General features: G+C 38.0%; 1 protein-coding gene across 1 annotated transcript; it reads left to right on the top strand.

The window, feature by feature from the left end:
• Nucleotides 1–3,425: 3,425 nt before the first annotated feature.
• Nucleotides 3,426–18,665, top strand: LOC139318532 (lipase member M-like). The gene is made up of 9 exons (XM_070946007.1): nt 3,426–3,527; nt 4,721–4,838; nt 5,088–5,286; nt 5,982–6,091; nt 8,781–8,917; nt 11,746–11,892; nt 12,285–12,356; nt 15,703–15,774; nt 18,415–18,665. The coding sequence occupies exons 1-9, from the start codon at nt 3,426–3,428 to the stop codon at nt 18,646–18,648; spliced, it is 1,191 nt and encodes a 396-aa protein (XP_070802108.1). The 3' UTR covers nt 18,649–18,665.
• The last annotated feature ends 217 nt before the right edge of the window (nt 18,666–18,882 follow it).

Below are 18,882 nucleotides of genomic sequence, written 5' to 3'. Positions count from 1 at the left end.
TTTTGCTGTTTCTAGGGCGGCCCTGTGGGCCAGATCTAAGCACCCTGTGGACTGGATCCAGCCCCCGGGCCTTGACTTTGACACCCCTGCTCTAGTATATGCCACTAGGGAGAAAAATACAACCTACAAAGCTGGGAGCCAGATGTAAATTGATTTAAAAATCAATGTCTCAAATATCATGCAGTATTCTTTACTTAAAAGTGTTCTGAAGTATCAGAGAAAATACAAAAGGTCATAGACTGTAAATCATGACTAACTTTAGTTCATTTATTTATGAACATAATCTACAAATTATTTCGTGAGACTCAAAGCTGTAAATCTATCAGTAGTCAAATCTCATTATGCACTCAATGGCTACAATGTAGTTTGAACCCTTTGCTCAAAAGAATATTTATTGCTATCCCTCCTTCATTATTTTTATAATAACTCAAGTATTACTTTCTGCTCCTATCATGCCTGTCATGCATCCTATAAAACAGTATCATTCTTTGTGTGTGTGTGTGTGTGTGATTTATAAAGTGTATGTAAATGTAAAAGTGAAGGAAAAATCCGGTGGAAAATTCATGGAGGGTATATAATGACAAAACACAGCATGGGGCTTTTCTTTTACAAAAAGAAAGTCTTTTACAAAGACTTTATTTGCTTGGTTTGTTTCTGAACATCTTTTAATGACACATTCATTTAATGACAATGGCATATATCAGCCCTGGATAGATAACAAATCTAAATGGAGGTCATGGCCTCTGTAAGTCTTAATGGTCAGTGCTACAAAGCATTTCAAAAGGAAGAAGTATTTTTCCTTGGAACAACCCATGCAACTGTGCTCCTGAAAATACTGAGGGATAAGATTGTTTATTCATGAAAAGCAGGTTTCGATAGTGTGCGTGGATGCATTTTTAAACAGATTCAGGGAACGCACTTAGATTCTTGCCACTTTGGGTCTGCACCTGAGAGATTGACCTGTTAATCATAGTTAATCCAAATGTTCAAATTATGTTTGAATAGAATAGAATAGAATAGAATAGAATAGAATAGAATAGAATAGAATAGAATAGAATAGAATAGAATTCTTTATTGGCCAAGTGTGATTGGACACACAAGAAATTTGTCTTGGTGCATATTCTCTCAGTGTACCTAAAATAGAAGATACGTTCATCAGGAATCATAAGGTACAACACTTAATGATAGTCATAGGTTACAAATAAGCAATCAAGAAACAATATCAATATAAATCATAAGGATACCAGCAACAAGGTTACAGTGATACAGTCATAAGTGGAAGGAGATGGGTGATAGGAACGATGAAAAGATTAATAGTAATAGTAATGCAGACTTAGTAAATAGTTTGACAGTGTTGAGGGAATTATTTGTTTAGCAGAGTGATGGCGTTCGGGAAAAAACTGTTCTTGTGTCTAGTTGTTCTGGTGTGCAGTGCTCTATAGTGTTGTTTTGAGGCTAGGAGTTGAAACAGTTTATGTCCAGGATGTGAGGGGTCTGTAAATATTTTCACAGCCCTCTTTTTGACTCGTGCAGTATACAGGTCCTCAATGGAAAGCAGGTTGGTAGTAATTGTTTTTTCTGCAGTTCTAATTATCCTCTGAAGTCTGTGTCTGTCTTGCAGAACCAAACCAGACAGTTATAGAGGTGCAGATGACGGACTCAATGCAGAACTGAATCAGCAGCTCCTTGGGCAGTTTGATCTTTCTGAGTTTGCACAGAAAGAACATTCTTTGTTGTTGATGACGTTTTTGATGTTAGCTGTCCATTTTAGATCTTGCGATATGGTAGAACCCAGAAATTTGAAGGTCTCTACTGTTGATACTGTGTTGTCTAATATTGTGAGAGGTGGAAGTATGGAAACAGAGGATAATATGTTTTTCAAACCTGCCAGTAATAGAACACACTGGGGCTGTGAGCCTAGATGTCAGGATATCAAGCAACAACAAAGTGAATCATTGAGAGAGCCAGTTTGGTCTAGTGGTTAAATCTCCAGGCTACAAACCAGGAGACTATGAGTCCCACCTTAGGCATGAAAGCCAACTGGGTGACTTTGGGTCAGTTACTCTCTCTCAGTCCCTCAGATCAGGCTGGGGCAACAAGCTGATCAGTCGATTCCTGTTGCAACCAACGGATCCACACTCGGACATAAAATAAAATCCGAAATGAAAAGTGACCCTGTGCTTGTGGGAAAATGCTTAGCCAGGGGAAGGAAGCAAAGCGTGGAAGGAAGCATAGTGAATCCTTGAAGTTTTATGGATAATCTGTTCTTTGCAGTGCTCACATAGGGTATGTATTGGAAAAACTGTAGGAACAAGCATATTCTTCTGATTAGAAAGCCATGGAATGAGACAAAATGTTTGCATTTGAAATTCCTTCCCTTCAATGTTCCAATTCTCTCTGAAGTCACTTGAACATCTCACAACCTACAACAGTCCTAAAAATGTAAGCAAGATCTGGTCTTCAATGAATTCCTTTCAATATTGCTAAATTGAAAAAGCAGCTGAAGGGGAAGAGATGGAAAGAGATGTTACCACTAAATGCTTTCAAAGGAAGAGTTAAATGTTGTAACTTCTCTATAACCTTTATCTTACATTTCTGGTATAAATATTGTGTCAAGAGTCACCATCTCAACATCTGAAACTTTTGGAGGAGCAAGTGAATATTTAAACCAGTAAGTATAACAATCATATCTTGTACAACAGCAAAAGGAATGTTGATAGAGAAGCATAAGCTAACTAATTTATTTCTTTTTTTCCTTGTGAAGTTATCTGTGTCTTTCTTAGAATTTTAAAGATGAAAGAACTACCACCAGCTATAAAGGGAATTATATGGTTTATCTGATGGTTTTTTTTTTTAGTTATTCTTCAGATAGTGAGAGAAAAGAATAAGGAGAGGGAGCTTTAATTAGCAGAGCACATAGATACATCTTTTACCATTTTTCCAGAGTTATTCAGAATAAATCGAGCGTACAAGTTTAATAAATTATTATTATTAGAGCAATATGACTGTTGAATATATATGACATTGTTCTGATATTTCAGTGTATTTATTGACCTGCAAGATGTGCTTCAGTACTTATTATTACTCTAATTGTTTTATTCTTATTCTTCTTTAATTAGAAGTTCATCCTATAGGTTCATTCGTATGAATGAAATGAATGGATATAGATTCTCATTTGTAGTTGTTTCTAGAAAAGAGAAAAAGTATTTTCAAACAAAAGTGAAGGGGAATAAGAATAAAAGAATAAGAGTAATAATAAGAACTGAAGCACGTCTTGCAGCTGCAAAGGACTTTTATTTATACATTGAACGGTAGCCATTAGAATGGTTGTGATCATACATCTTTTTAACAAGAAAAATTGTTTTGTTATGTTATATGTAACACAGTCATTAAGAAATCTATATCTTTTGTTAAACAGGCACAGGATGCAGGCATTAATTATTACAATATGCCTGATTCATGGATTTGCCTACTCAAAACTAATAAGAACGAAGAGAGCTACAAATTCAGAAGGCTTTATGAATATTGTAAGTTGCCTTTCACTATTGATGGAAAATTAATATGATGCTTGATTTTAAACGTGCTTCTCATATTTTTAAAGTTAGACTCATTATCTCCTGGGATTTCCAAATCAAATATCATTAATCAATTTACATGATTGATTTTCTTTCCCTATTTTTTTAAAGGATGTATTTAATATATGTAGCAATATATCCAACTCTGCTCTATTCTGATTGCTTCATTCAGTCTACATTTCATACATCAAAACAGCCAGTGGCTTAAGGAATTGTTTCAGTGATGGGCTTCAAGTAAGTTAACAACTGGTTCTCTGCCCTAATGATTTCTTCCAACAACCAATTTGCCAAACTGCTCAGAAAGTTAACAACTGGTTCTCTTGAAGTGGTGTGAACTGGCTGAATCCCACCACTGAGTTGTTCTATTTAGTTATCCAAAAGGTAAGATAAGAGAGATGGTACTCATTTCCATCTTCTGTTGAAAGCATGTTTAAAGGTCTTGGAAGTGTATCAAATGCACACATCTTCAAGATCCTTATGCCTTTCCTTCCTACTTTATGAATATAAATCAAGGCAACCTTACACTAAATAATCTAAAGCCAACTAAGCATTTTGCATAGACCTGATGAAAGCTGAATAAATGACATCAAATCTGTAGAAACATAGAATATAAAACATCACATTATATTTAACTCTTTATTCAAATGATCTTCTATGGATGATAGAGATTCAGGTCATTCTCATGATTTTTACCTAAGCCCAATTACTCCAGATTCAAGAAGGGTTTACAATGTGGGACAAAATAATATGTCCCCATCAATTGATCATCCATCTTCCCTCAGATCTTTCTAGTTAATATTTATTTTTAAAAAGATTCATAATATGCTATTGTTTCAATCATTAGTTTTATGACTCCTAAGGGAAAAAATACTATCTAGAAAATGAGGGGTAAACTAAAATATTTATAGTGTTTTATATTTATTATAAAACATTATAAAAGCCCTAAAAGAGAGAGAAGCAGAAGAATTGTGGGACAAAAGAATTTATCCTTGCAACTTGCTATCAGTTTCCTAAAACTTTATTTCTCTAATAATTGCTCAGTGCTCAGATGCAGATACGTAAAGCATAATTCCAAAAGATGAAATTAGATAGTGCCACAAATTCTTTAAATTTGAATTGTTGGTTTGTTTTTTACTCTGTTGCAGAATGAACTTATCATCCATAAAGGCTACCTAAGCGAGGAGTACAAAGTGATGACAGCAGATGGCTATATTCTTACCTTGAACAGAATTCCATCTGGCAGAAACTATCAAATGGATTTTGGTGAGATAAATTGATATAACATAGGGATAAGGTAGAAACAAAAAAGGAAAAAATGAAGCACATATCTGCGACTATCTTTATGACTGAATAGATGAGAATTGTCCAGATAAATTGAATCCTAGTCCAACCTAATATATACTACATAGATAAATCACAATTTTCCCCACATTCCATTCTTTTGACGCATTTATTCCTAGTAAAACAAAATAATTTTAATATCTTAAGTAAAATATTATATTCTTTTTTCAGGCAGGAAACCTGTAGCATTTCTCCAGCATGGTTTGCTAGGAGATGGAAGCAACTGGATTATCAACTTCGCCCACAACAGTTTGGGTTTCATCCTCGCAGATGCTGGATATGATGTTTGGATTGGAAACAGCAGGGGAAATACTTGGTCCAGAAGTCACCAAAATCTGTCTGTGAATGAAGATGAATTTTGGGCTTTCAGGTATATTTTATTTTTTTTATTTTTATTTTTTTTTAATTTGATTTATATGCCGCCCTTCTCTGGAGACTCAGGGCGGCTTACAATGCGTTAAGCAATAGCCTTTATACTTTTGTATATTTATACAAAGTCAGCTTATTGCCCCCACAAACTGGGTCCTCATTTTACCTACCTTAGAAAGGAGGGAAGGCTGAGTCAGCCTTGAGCCTGGCGGGATTCGATCTTACTTTAATTGCAGACAGCTGGTGTTAAATTACAGAGCTCTGTCTGTTGAGCTATCCAGGCTCCTATTGTTGTCCTATTATTGTTGCAATCTTGGTATTTTGCAGCAGGGAAATGGAATGAAAAGAGAAAATAATTTCCATCTCTTGCTATAAATAATTTAAGATCCAAAATAGTTCAATGAGATCAGGTATTTGCCTCTAGGGATGAATCCATTTTTGTAATCCATATTGTATATTCAATATTGTAATGTTGGTACATGTACAGTTCTACAAACTATTTCTTCAGAATTGTGGAATATGTTTCCATATGAAGCTAATATGGAACAGGCATTTTTGATACATTATCTAGAGGACAACTATTGTATATACCGTTCCCACTTTATTTCACTCACTATTTTGGTTTCCTTCAGAATCCCAATCAGATTGTTAAATTCATTCCTGAATTCAATTCTTTTGTCTTGTATCTTTCCCTAGCTTTGATGAAATGGCAAAGTATGATCTTCCAGCTGTCCTCAATTTCATTCTACAGAAAACTGGCCAAAAACAGTTGTACTATGTTGGCCACTCACAGGGTGCTACAATAGGTATGTAAATGAAGAAAAGCTGATATGTAGTGTGGTACAACCATTTGTGTTACAGCAGTCGAGATATGGAGGAATTTCATACTATGAGGAAAGAGAAAACAGGAGGGAGAAGATTAATATTAAAGTAGTATTACACTGGATTTGCACCTTGTTTGAAAGTTTTGATAGTTCTCATTTCATTCAGGTCAGAAATACGATTGTAAGCCCCACTAGTAGCATTCCTTTGAAGCTTTCATGAAAAGAACTGAAGCAGGGTACCCATATTTTTTTTCCTTGTTGTGATATTATCTTTATTTTGCGACTATATTGCTCCATTACCCTGGCCCTTATCAAAGTTGGCCTGGGCTAGAGTTTCAAAGAACAGAGGCCTATTGGAAAGAATACAGGCTGCTACTATTGGTGCTAAAAACAAAAAAGGGCCAAACGGTTCAGGTGACACCTCTAACCTTCCAGATATTTTGCTTCCCCCTCCCTCCAAAAACTTTGCTATACCTTTCTTCAGTTCTGTCACTTTTATGTCACTGAATAGCAAAACTACCGATAATGATGGCACCAAAGAAGATTCTAGAAGTTTCTAGAAGGGAAAAAAGCGGAGGTGGGCTTCACATAATTTAACAACTGGTTAATTCAATTCGCCCAGAATTGAAAATGTGAGCACACAGCTTGCGTACATGTGCGCTGTGTCAAAAATATAGCGATTATATAGGATGGGATAGTGCTGGGGTGATAGTGGCTGGGCTCAGCCACTGGCCATAACTACCAATTTGCCCGAACTGGTCTGAACCGGCTGAATCTCTGGAAAAAAAGGTTATATAAGCTATTCAGCATCCGTATGAGGAAGCTAGGATAACCTCCCTGAGATAGAAGAAAGTCTGCCAAAAGATAAGATGTGTGGTGAGGTGAATTTAGCCAATCAGAATTGCTGATGGAATATATGAACTGTATTAATAATACCTGTTATGAGGTGAAGCAGTGTGCTTGCTTAGAGATGTTGGTCCTGAGTATAAATTCTTTATCTCTGCTCAGAAATAAAGTTTTAAAAATGTTCCTACCCACTTAGTGTGATTAGTGGCTAACCCACAAGTGAAGCAAACTGAGCCAACAGTAACTTTTACACTTGGAAAATTAGGCTACTATCACCCTCCCCCCCAAATATAAAAGCTTTACAAACTGGATCGAAAATAGTTTGTGTAAAGAGAACCATTTTAAAGACTTTTAATTTGAAAGCATTACAATAAAGAAAGTGTTTTGGTTTGTTTATTTTTTTTAGCATAAAACTGTCCATTATCAAGAATCAATTCAAATGTTTCCTTTGAATGAATGTGCCCATGAATTACCTTTGTCCACCATTCAGTGCCATGAATGTTCATTACCTTTCTTGCTATCATGTACCAGATATATGTGGGGACAGCTCCTCCATATAAAAAGGGATCTAAGAGAGATCTTGCCTAATCAGATCCCTTTTTACACAGATGAGGATGAGGACAACTTGCCATTCATGCTATGGATGAGGACAACTGACCATAATAAATCTCAAATGCATATTTCTTAGTGCAGCATGCTGCTGGTGTGATATAGTATAGTATGGAAGAACATGGAGGGGTGCCTGAGATATATTGGTCTAAAAAAGCAAGATGATAGTTACAGTCAGAGAGTGGCACTTACTATCTGTATTTATTTTAATACTCACCTACGGATGTCCTTGGCATTTGTTCAGCCTTGTGTCTCATTCTATGAGTTCATTTGGTGCCTGGAATAAACTGAGTATTCTACAAGAGAATTTGTACATAAGATGTTTGAAACAATGATTGACAGTTAAAAGAAAGTTTGTGCAGGAGATGAGCAGGCTCAGCTGAAAGGTCTGAGTTTGCAATCATCCCAAAGGCTCTTTTTCAAGAGGCAACTGGACTTTCTGGGTTTTTTTTTTTTTTGAAGACATTTCGCTTCTCATCCAAGAAGATGAAGAAGCTTCTTGGATGAGAAGCGAAACATCTTCAAAGAAAAAACAGAAAGTCCAGTTGCCTCTTGAGAAAGTGCCTTTGGGACAACCATGACCTGGATGACTGAGAATCTCCAGAGACAGTCAGTTTGCAATCCTTTGTAGCCACAACAGACTCAAGTCCAACTCCCTGTGAATTCTGTTGACCCATTTACCATTAGTTGGCCAGATTCTTGTCTTATAAGAGTTATATTTAAAAAAAGTCTTTTGTGCTTTGAATTCAGTGTGTAGTCCTGGTTCTTTGCACCTGTTTGTCAGGTGCAAAGTCTATACAATAGTCTATATTGTAGATAGAGCTTCTTTGTTCAGAATGTCACTGCTTCTCTGTCTCTCTCTGTCTCTGTCTCTGTCTCTGTCTCTGTCTCTGTCTCTGTCTCTCTCTCTCTCTCTCTCTCTCTCTCCCTCCCTCCCTCCTTCTCTCTCTCTCTCTCCCCCCCCCCTCTCTCTCTCTGTCTCTCTCTCTCTCCATCTCTTGCTCTCCCCCCCCCCCCCGTGCATGTTATGTGAGCACTGTGTCGGAAAAATGTAGTCATACAAAAGGGCATCCATAAAATCCTACTAAGTATTAAAATAGATATGCCCAATATATTGAAATGTTACTTTGTAAACTAAACAGGATGGGAAGGAAGGTAGTGAGTTTTATTCCTTTTTTAAAAAAATCTCTTTTGTCTCTTCTTGAATTTTTCTCAGGATTTATAGCATTTTCAACCATGCCAGAATTGGCTCAGAAGATCAAGATGTTTTTTGCCTTAGGCCCTGTGACTAGACTTAAGTATGCCAAAAGCCCTTTAATAAAACTTATTCATCTGCCAGAGAGGTTCCTTTGGGTAAGTTCATATTTTATTCCAATTCCTGTTCATTCAGAGAGTCATTAAAGGACATATCCTTAATTTAAAATTTTCACTAGGTTTTAGTAGTCTTTTTTCTGTATGTAGAGGCATCACAGATTATGGTCAGCAAACTGAAAATAGAAGTCACATAGAATTTCACAATCAAAAGGATATCCTTTTATACATGACACACAAACATAGTCTTAATCAGGATTGCCACCTTGATTTTTCTGACTACCAGAATAGATGCCCCTGTCTATGTGGCATACAACCACAGTGGCAGGTCTGGCTAAGAGGGCCTTTGCCCAATTTTAACTGGGATGATAATTCCACCAGTTCTTCCTCATGGTTATACAAGCCTTATTCACCTCTGTGATGTATTGCTGCAATGAGCTGCACATGGACCTGACCTTGAAGACTGTCTGGATGCTGCAGTTGCTCTAAAATTTAACAACATGGGCAATTATATGTGCACCATGATATGCTTAGGTAACACCATTACCTCATGAACTCTGACTTAGAGCAGTCTTCCAGGTACAATTCAAGAAACTTGTTATCACTTCTAAAGCTCTACATGGCACAAGACCAGACTGTACATTAAAGATGCTTCACAAGCTTGATTTAGACTTGTCTGCATCAACACATACCTACGCTATGAAGGGGTTGATGGTTAAGCGTAGATTGCAAATGATTAAAGACAGGCTGATATGCCCACAAGGGTGGTTCTACTTACCTTTACTACCGGTTCAAAACGGGACCGCTCGTGTGCATGCGCAGAAGCTTCTGCGCATCCACAGATCACCCATGATGATGTCGTGGTGGATGGGCGGAGCCTCCCACTGGTTTTACTACTATAGAACTGGACCGAACTGGGAGCAACCCATCACTGATGCACACCTCCCAAATCTCAATGACAGGTTGTGCAGAGATGCGCATCCTGCATGTTGATTGGTTGATCTGACTTCCTGTTGTTACTTTGTTGTTTGAGCGCTCCCTAGCCAGAACATTAAAATTAACAAGCCGTGGTGGTGCAGTGGTTAGAATGCAGTACTGCAGGCTACTTCAGTTGACAGCCGGCTGCCAGCAGTTCGGCAGTTCAGTTCTCACTGGCTCAAGGTTGACTTAGCCTTCCATCCTTCCGAGGCCAGTAAAATGAGGACCCAGATTGTTGGGGGCAATATGCTGACTCTGTAAACCACTTAGAGAGGGCTGTAAAGCACTGTGAAGTGGTATATAAGTGCTATTACTATTTGCAGAAGTATAAATGCAATAGCTATGCAATCATCTCCAAACAAAAGATGCATATGTTCCCTGACATACAAGTGATGTAGAAGTCTAATGCAGCCTTTGGGAAGTTGTGCAATGAATCTAAGGCCAGAATAGATCTTTGCGTTTTATTTTTGTTAATTATTATTTGAATGTTCTATTAGCTTCCAAGAACAACTCCAGCAAACTGGTGACCATATACTGTACATTGATTATATTAAACAAATAATGAATAAGAGTGTTATCATGTGATGCTTTCTGGAGAAATAGCCCTTTGAATGTAATACAATTCCTGAATGGACTAGTATAATGTTAATAAGGTGGCTGAATTACTTTGGGCCAGGCATTCTGTATCAACCCAACTCACCTCACGGGATTGTTGGTGTGGAGCAAATACAGGTACTCCTCTACTTACAACAGTTCATTTAGTGACTGTTTGAAATTACAATGACACTGAAAAAAAAGTGTCGTTGTAACCATTTTTCATAGTTATGACCTTTCCAGCAGGGGTGAAATCCAGCAGGTTCTGACAGGTTCTGGAGAACTGGTAGCAGAAATTTTGAGCAGTTCGGAGAACCGGTAGTGGAAATTTTGAGTAGTTTGGAGAACTGGCAAATACCACCTCAGGCTGGCCCCAGAGTGGGGAGGGAATGGAGATTTTGCAATAGCCTTCCCCCAGGAGTGGGGAGGGAATGGGGATTTTGTAGTATCCTTCCCCTGGAGTGGGGTGGGACTGGAAAGTTTGCAGTATCCTTCCCCTGCCACGCCCACCAAGCTACACCATGCCCACCAACCCACACCCACAGAACCAGTAGTAAAAAAAATTTGGATTTCACCACTGCTTTCCAGCATCCCCATAATCAGGTGATCAAAATTCAGATGCTTGGCAACTGGTTCATATTTATGACGGTTGCTGTGTTCTGGGTTGATCTGATCATCTTTTGCGACCTTCTGACGAGCAAAGTCAATGGGAAAACTGGATTCACTAAACAGCTGGGTTACTAACTAATCTACTCCCGTGATTCACTGAATGAATCTGTAGCAAGAAAGATCGTAGAATGGGGCAAAATTCACTTAACAAGAGAAATGTTGGGCTCCATTGTTGTCATGTGGGGAGGACTACCTGTAGAAGGAGGAAGGAATATTAACTAAGTTTGCTGACTTGAGCTATTTATAAAAGTTAATAAAAGTGGGATAAAGACAAATAAAATAAATAAAATAAATATTTATTGCTTCAGGTATCACGCAAACTATTTGAAATACTCATGTTCTTGATTAATCTAAATATTCAAAATCACATTCTGGTTCTACATCATATCCTGTGTATTATTTACCTATGCCTTTCCACATAGACAGAAACTTTCCTTTTCACCTAATGCCAAGTATCATCCATTAAAACTGGTGCCTATTTACGTTTTCTGCCCTTCTATTCACATAATTCCTTTACTGTAACCATGTACTAATAGCAGAAGTCATGAAGAATGTTCAGACATGAAAAGAACTACATATTACTTCATCTGGCAGATTTTTTTAATTTAATTTTTATTGGTATTTTGTAGACTATGTTTGGCAAAAGAGAATTCCTTCCCCAGAAGTGGCTAGTTAAAAAGGCTCTTGCTACTTTCTGCAGCCGGCGTCCATTCACTAGTGTTTGTGGAGACATCTTTTTCTATCTCGGTGGCGATAACAGGAGAAATATAAATATGGTGAGTATTGACTGCTTGCAACCTTTGCTCAAAAAATACCATAGATGCACATTTATTTAACCAAAACCATGTTAAAATATACCTTAATTTAAATAGAACCAGCTGCACTTCAATTTTGTTTTTTAACTGTATCCACCAGATGTAATGTAGACATAAACAAGATGAAGAAAGAATAATTAATAAGTTATGCAAGGATAATAGATCTAAGTACATTTCAAATCATTTTAAAGACTATGATATCCATTGAGTAGGGCCTAATTAGGTACTGGTTTTTATACTTCTGAAATATTTAATGTTATTTTCAGCTAAAACTTTGAAGAACATTTATTTAGAAATGTGTTTTGAGTCATTTCGAGGAGACTAAAATTTCCTTTCTTCTTCCCTCCCTTTAGAGCCGAATAAACATATATGTGGCCCGAACACCAGCTGGAACATCAGTACAAACTATATTGCACTGGAGCCAGGTATCTTTGCTTATTGCAATATTATTGCTGGTTAAGAAATGATACTTTAGAACAGGGGTCCCCAACCTGTGAGTCATGGCCCTCTACCAAGCTGTGGTCTATTCGCAATTATGCCATGTGAGCAGTGGTGGGTTCCTCCTGGTTCGGCCCAGTTCCGCTGAGCCGGTAGCGGTGACGATATGATGTCACTAAACCGGTTCTGTTGCCCCCCGCCCCCTGCCCCCCCCGTGTTATTCTTACCTTTTATTTGGCCCCATCCCCAATCTATTGCTGCCTCCTGAGTCCCAGCTGATGGCTAGAGGGAAAAAAACTGTTTAAACTCTTGCCGCGGGGCTTCAAAGGGCCGCCCTACAGCTGATCAGTGTTAAAAGAAAATACATGAGTAGACCACTGCCTGCAAAAATAAATGGGTAGACCAGTGCCTGCAAAAATAAATGGGTAGACCGGTACAGCTCTGCAAGCAGTTAAAAGCCTGGTAGACCAGTATCTCTGCTAAATCCTAAATAATTATCACATGATCATCAAGCCACGCCCACAGAACCGGTAATAAAAAAATTTAGAACCCATTCCTGCATGTGAGTGGTGGGCGCCGGCACTCACAGCCCCACTCTCACAAATAAACTTGCACAGACCTGCTCCTCACACAAAACCATTTCCCCTTCCCCACCCGCACTGGGCCACCAACCCGGAAAGATTGGAGAATGCTGTTTTAGAATGGCATTACCCATTTGTGCAATTGAGGCATCATCTATGGCAGGAGTGTCAAACTTGCATTGTGATGGCATCATCATGTGACGTATTGTGGCTTTTTTCCCCTTTGCTACACCGGGCATGGGCGTGGTCAGCGTGTGACACACCCAGGCCTGTGGCCCGCGAGTTTGACAATCCTGATCTATGGCCGTATTTTTTTTTATTGGTTTTACCACAACAACACAACATAACACAACATACAAAACACAAACACATGATATGTGTTTCTTTTTACAAATCCAGTTTCGTTCCTCTTACTTTCTACTATATACAGTCCCCATTTTTCCCATCCTTTATTATCATTATCTTTATCGTCCCTTTATTTTTAATTTTCTTCATTTACAATATTTTGCACATTAAGTGGTATGATTGGCTCGAGATTAGGGAAAGTAAATGTGAATAAACAATGGAGAGAAGAAGGTGACAAATGTACAAAATATGGCTGTATTTTTTAAATATGGCAACCTTAAAATGTGCAGACTTGGCAACTTTAACATCTCAGAATTCCTCAGGCTAGCAGGGAGTTGAAGTCCCCACATCGTAAAAGTTCCCAAGTCTGAAAACACAGATCTATAGTAACAATAACAAAAGGACGTAGGCAAATATGATCTTGTATTTTTAAATAAGTAAATTACTTATTTATTTATTTTGGAGGCTGGTTCGGGGGGGGGGGCTTAAACTTTAAAAGTAAGAACAGTAAAATTATTTTAAGAGGGAAATCATTGCTTTTCACTTTCACACAAGTTATGAATCAAGGCATTATATGCCTTGACTCTGGAGATTCTCAGTCATCCAATCATCTCAGTGTCCCAAAGTTGCTTTTTTTCCCAAGAGGCAACTGGACTTTTTGTTTTTTGTTTGAAGATGTTTCGCTTCTCATTCAAGAAGCTTCTTCAGCTCTGACTGGATGGTGGGGAATGGAAGGGTTTATATTTCTTGCAGACAGCTGGTCATTTGCATTCTTTTAGAGAGTTGTTGAGGCCACTTGGAGGTTTATCTGTGTCCTCAGGGTCACCTGAGTAGTGCAAATGGGTATGGAGCCTTCTTGGAACTGCTGAAAGGACTGTGTTGTAGATTGGAGATAGATGATGTCGTATCCCTCCACCTCTGTTGAGAGAGGGCTGTTCAATTTTGACATAGATGGCCTCTTTGACCCCTCTTTCAAATCAATGATCCCCTCTGTACAAAATATGGATTTTGTTGTCTTCAAAAGAGTGGTCTGTTCCTTTTAAATGCAGACCGACTGCTGAATCCTGTCCTGATGTGTTCGTTCTCCTGTGTTGAACCATGCCTTATGTTATACATTATATACCTTCTTTTTCTTTGATGAAAGAACACCAAAAGCCTATGCTTTCTCTCTAAGAGGTTTTTTTCCTGGTGAGACCAGTCTATCAGGGCAACCTGGTCTACCCAATTATGAGACGGAGCATACTGCTTCTGTTTTTGCCTTTCAGCCCCAATCCGGGAGCCTTTACAGGCAGTCGCTTTCGCGATAAAACTATTTTTGTGTTGAATTTTATGTTTACCAACAAAGAAATAAGGGGATTCTCTCTAAGAGTTTCATATTTATAAATAGACAAACTGAGGGGGAAGAGCCTTCCAACAGACAGAATAAGCAGTAGCACTATTTCAGATTTGCAAAATATTCTTGTACCCCAAGCTGTTTTAAAGCTGGGTGGAAAGCAGTCAAGAAACATAATGAGCAAAAATTCATGCATTGCCCTTCATATCAGACTTATATGAATCTCAGACTAATGCTATCAGGCAGGAACATCCTCAGGAAGGTGTCAAAAAAGTCAAGACTGAATGTGCAGACCAACTCCTTACATGTATCACATACAACACATACAAAACAAAGAAAGCCTTTGATTGTATAGATGTGGTCAACCTCATGACATTTTGGAAATCACCACCTCCTTGTTTTCAGGTGATTTCCCCCCCTAAGGTTGGTTCTTGGTGGACAGCTGGAACTGGAGGACTAGACCAGGGGTGGGTTATACTTATCTTTACTACCAGTTTGCAACGGGGCTGCGCACGCACGTTTGCTTTGCTCGTGTGTGCTTTTGCGCATGCACAGAAGCTTCCTGATGATGTCGGGGTTGGTGGGCGGAGCCTCCCACCGGTTTTACTACTGGTTCTATAGAACTGGTCTGAACCAGGGGCAACCCACCACTGGGCTAGACATTTTTGCATATGACTTGAAGGAAGAATTTTAGTCAAACAAGAAGTTTCAATCGAAAGAGCTAATAATTCAACTTTGCATTTTGATGGAGGTCCAATTGAATTAAGTAAATCAACTTTTAAAGCAAGCTGGTTCTGTAACTCTAGGTCAAATTCTACTTGAATCAGATTTTTATATTGCAATAATACCTGTCTCCTCAAAAATAATAGAATAGTAGAATGAGATTACTAGGCAAATGTGTTGAATTTCTCATGAACATAAAGTTTGGGTGTGTTCAGATCTACTCTTCTACTGCCAGGGGTTTAGACCCATTATAACTTCAACATTCAATAGACAACAGTACCTGTATGACTGCAATTAATCATTACTAATTCACTAATAGTGCATTTCATTTCATCCCTGCCTTATTGCTAGATTTTTCGTTGTGGATTATTCAAGGGTTTTGACTGGGGTGATGAGAGGAAGAACAAAAAGAAGCACAATCAGGTATGGCAATATTTGTTTATTTATAGGCACAAATTTTGAAAAAAATTAAAGCAAAGAAAATGTATGTGGGGAGAAATAATTCATAGACACCTGGTACCTTTGACTATCTCACCCAATCTGATTCAACCCATCCGAGGTGCCTTTCCCTGAGAAACTATTAATAGGATCCCAATTCCAGGAAGTGAGAGGGAAGTGTTATTTCTCTCCAATGGCCATCATCTTATGAAATAGCTTCCTCATGGAGACAAGATGTTCTCCAATATTAATAGGCTTCAAATTGCTAGTTGAAGCCAAGTTATTCCAGAGAACTTGGGGATGAATCACAACTACATCAGGAATGTTGTTTTTAACTGAGTTTTAATTTTTCATGAACACTTGTCTATTGTCGATTCATTGTAATGAATCTAACTATAATCAGATAGTCCTATCTGTAAGGGTAAGGTGGAGATGGAATCCTGATGGTCCCAGCAGCAATAAGAAACTGCTAGCAAAGCTCTGCTTCAAAATCAAAAATGGGCATGGGATTGACAGCTGAAGTCCCCTGCAGAGATATGTCAAGCAAAATTTTTCCCAGCTCTTTTTTTTCCCCATCAAGTATTTCACCAAAATGTTCATATCAAGCTGGGCAGTCTAAGAGGCAATTATATTTCTTCTCTGAGCCAATAATGCTCAAGATATACTTGCAGTTGAAAATATCTAGTACTCAGAATCAGAACTTTCTGAATAGCTGTGTCCTACTTCTTGAATTAGAACAATAACCACACAACCCAATTTACAAAAAGAATTCAGGAATAACTTTTATACATCAGTAATTATACAACTCTATAGGAATGAATTCCATTCCTCCATTACTTCATACTCTGCTTGGCATATGCAATTTCTTTTCCTCCCTTTATTTTGCCTTGCCATCCACATAAAAAAAAAGCCAAATATATTTTAAAGCCCAAAGATATCCACACAATTCAATAACCTTATTTAAGTTTCTCCTTCTCCTCTCTGAATTCTTGGGTCTTGTTGATTTTTCCTGTACTTCATCTGGGGGTAGCCACAATCCAAATTCACACAGCTGTGCGTTACTTTAACCAGTCACAGTTTCTTCTCTCAACTGTCAAACAGAGAATGTTCTTCCTACTAGGCATACGCCTCACCTTCTTGCTGGTGAAGATTGGTGTCAATCTTTCCAGCTAATATATAGGTTGCTTTCCTTCAAGCGTGGATTCACCTCTCTTGAACCCAAGCTACAAGCAGGCACTCCCAGAAATTGAGGAAAGCTTTGTGTATTCTCCCTTTAACTCTTACATACAAGCAAGTGAGCAATTTTGCCTTGTGTTCTAATAGAAAGGTTGTCTAGCTGCTCTTTATCATCTTTATCTTCCTCTTACCTCAAAATTCTAGCCTTCCATCCTTTCGAGGTAGGTAAAATGAGGACCCGGTTTGTGGGGGCAATAAGCTGACTTTGTATAAAAAAGAATACCGCTTAGGGAGGGCCGAAAGCCCTACTAAGCAGGTATATACAAAAGTATGAAGGCTATTGCTTAACGCATTGTAAGCCGCCCTGAGTCTCCGGAGAAGGGCGGCATATAAATCGAACCAATAAATAAATAAACAATAAATAAATAAGCCATGATAAAATTATAATCAGGACATTTAGTTTTGACATGACAACATGATTCCTCAGCACCTTGCTCACAGCTGATTATTTTTGTTATGTTAAAATTCTCAGATGACAATCAGAATGGCACATGTCCTGAAGCATAAAGCAAACAAACACATTCTATCAGGATTTTTTAATTTTATTCTGACCATATCTAAAACTCTTAGAATATATATAAGAATGGAATTAGGATGGGCCTTCATGAGAGAACATCCCATTTTGAGGTCAGGACACTTTACATACACTCCCTGTTACAAGCCATGCATGGCTTATAACACTCCCAATATTTAGTAAAGAATTAGTAAAACCTAAAAGTCCTATGAGGGGAAGAAGCAATGTAAAAGGGGAAGCAGTAATAATCATAAATCCAAAAGGACTTAAGCTCTTACTATCTGAGTGATCAATTGTCCCACTGTGAATCTGATAGTTCAGGAGTGTCAAACTCGTGGCCCATGGGCCAGATGCATCACATGTTAGCCCCGCCCTCGCCCAGTTTAGCGAAGGAGGGGGGAAGTCCCAACATGTCACGTGATGACGCTGTGACGATGCAAGTTTGACAGCCCTGTGATAGTTGGTTTAGATCAGCAGGGGAAGCTTTCGGAAAATCCCTCTTGCTGCTTGGCTATGTTGTGGTTGCCCTAGGAAGGGGTGTTACCCCTCCCCCTTTCAAATATTTAAGAAAATGACAAAAGTGCTCCATCTACTTGTTCTACTTGATCTACTCCATCAAGCGTTTAATTATTTCTTAAAATCATTTTAATGGTCTTGATCTTCATTGCATTCATTTTATTGTTGTTTTCGTGTTCTCCCTAAATAATAATACAAATTTGTTTTATTCATTAATGTTTGTAAACCTTCGAAGAACTATAAAGAATTCATTTTAATATACTAACTCTGCTTCCATTTATATGTTTTAATTTTTTTTAAAAAAAGTCAGTTGCTTTAATTAATTTTTGTATTGTTTTATGTATTTATATATTTTCTAGCCTACTCCTCCATTATATAAAGTGAAAGATATGACAGTTCCAACTGTGGTATGGACCGGAGGAAAAGATTTACTTTCAGATCCAAAAGATATTGCTATTTTATTGCCTCAAATCAAACACCTTGTTTCCCATAAATCCATTCCAGACTGGGCACACCTCGATTTCATCTGGGGTCTGGATGCACCCCGACGCATGTATAATGAAATAATTGCTCTGATGAAGAAATATGCATAATCTCTTCCAAAATAAAACAAAACAAAATGGATAACTGGAGCATAATGATCTTCACTGTAATTCTCCACGTGTTTGTCACCTATCGCATCATCCCTTGATTTAATGTGCTATTTGTAGTTTTGGCTGCAATGACAGATCTCTGTAATACACATTGGATAACGTTAGTTTTTTAAAATATATATTTTCCATTTGAAACATTGAAATTGCAATCAAAATTGCTCCCAACTCATACAG

Source organism: Pituophis catenifer, unplaced genomic scaffold (genome assembly GCF_029215685.1).
Source record: "Pituophis catenifer annectens isolate HBS135680 unplaced genomic scaffold, rPitCat1.0.hap2 SCAF_6, whole genome shotgun sequence".
In the NCBI taxonomy this organism is placed as follows: Eukaryota; Metazoa; Chordata; class Lepidosauria; order Squamata; family Colubridae; genus Pituophis; species Pituophis catenifer.
This window is presented reverse-complemented; position numbering and strand designations above follow the sequence as displayed.

Coding starts and splice junctions, on each gene's coding strand:
- LOC139318532 (XM_070946007.1), top strand. CDS start 3,426: ATGCAGGCATTAATTATTACAATATGCCTGATTCATGGATTTGCCTAC. Junction 6,092..8,780: donor CTCACAGGGTGCTACAATAG/GTATGTAAATGA, acceptor AATTTTTCTCAG/GATTTATAGCATTTTCAACC. Junction 8,918..11,745: donor TGCCAGAGAGGTTCCTTTGG/GTAAGTTCATAT, acceptor GGTATTTTGTAG/ACTATGTTTGGCAAAAGAGA.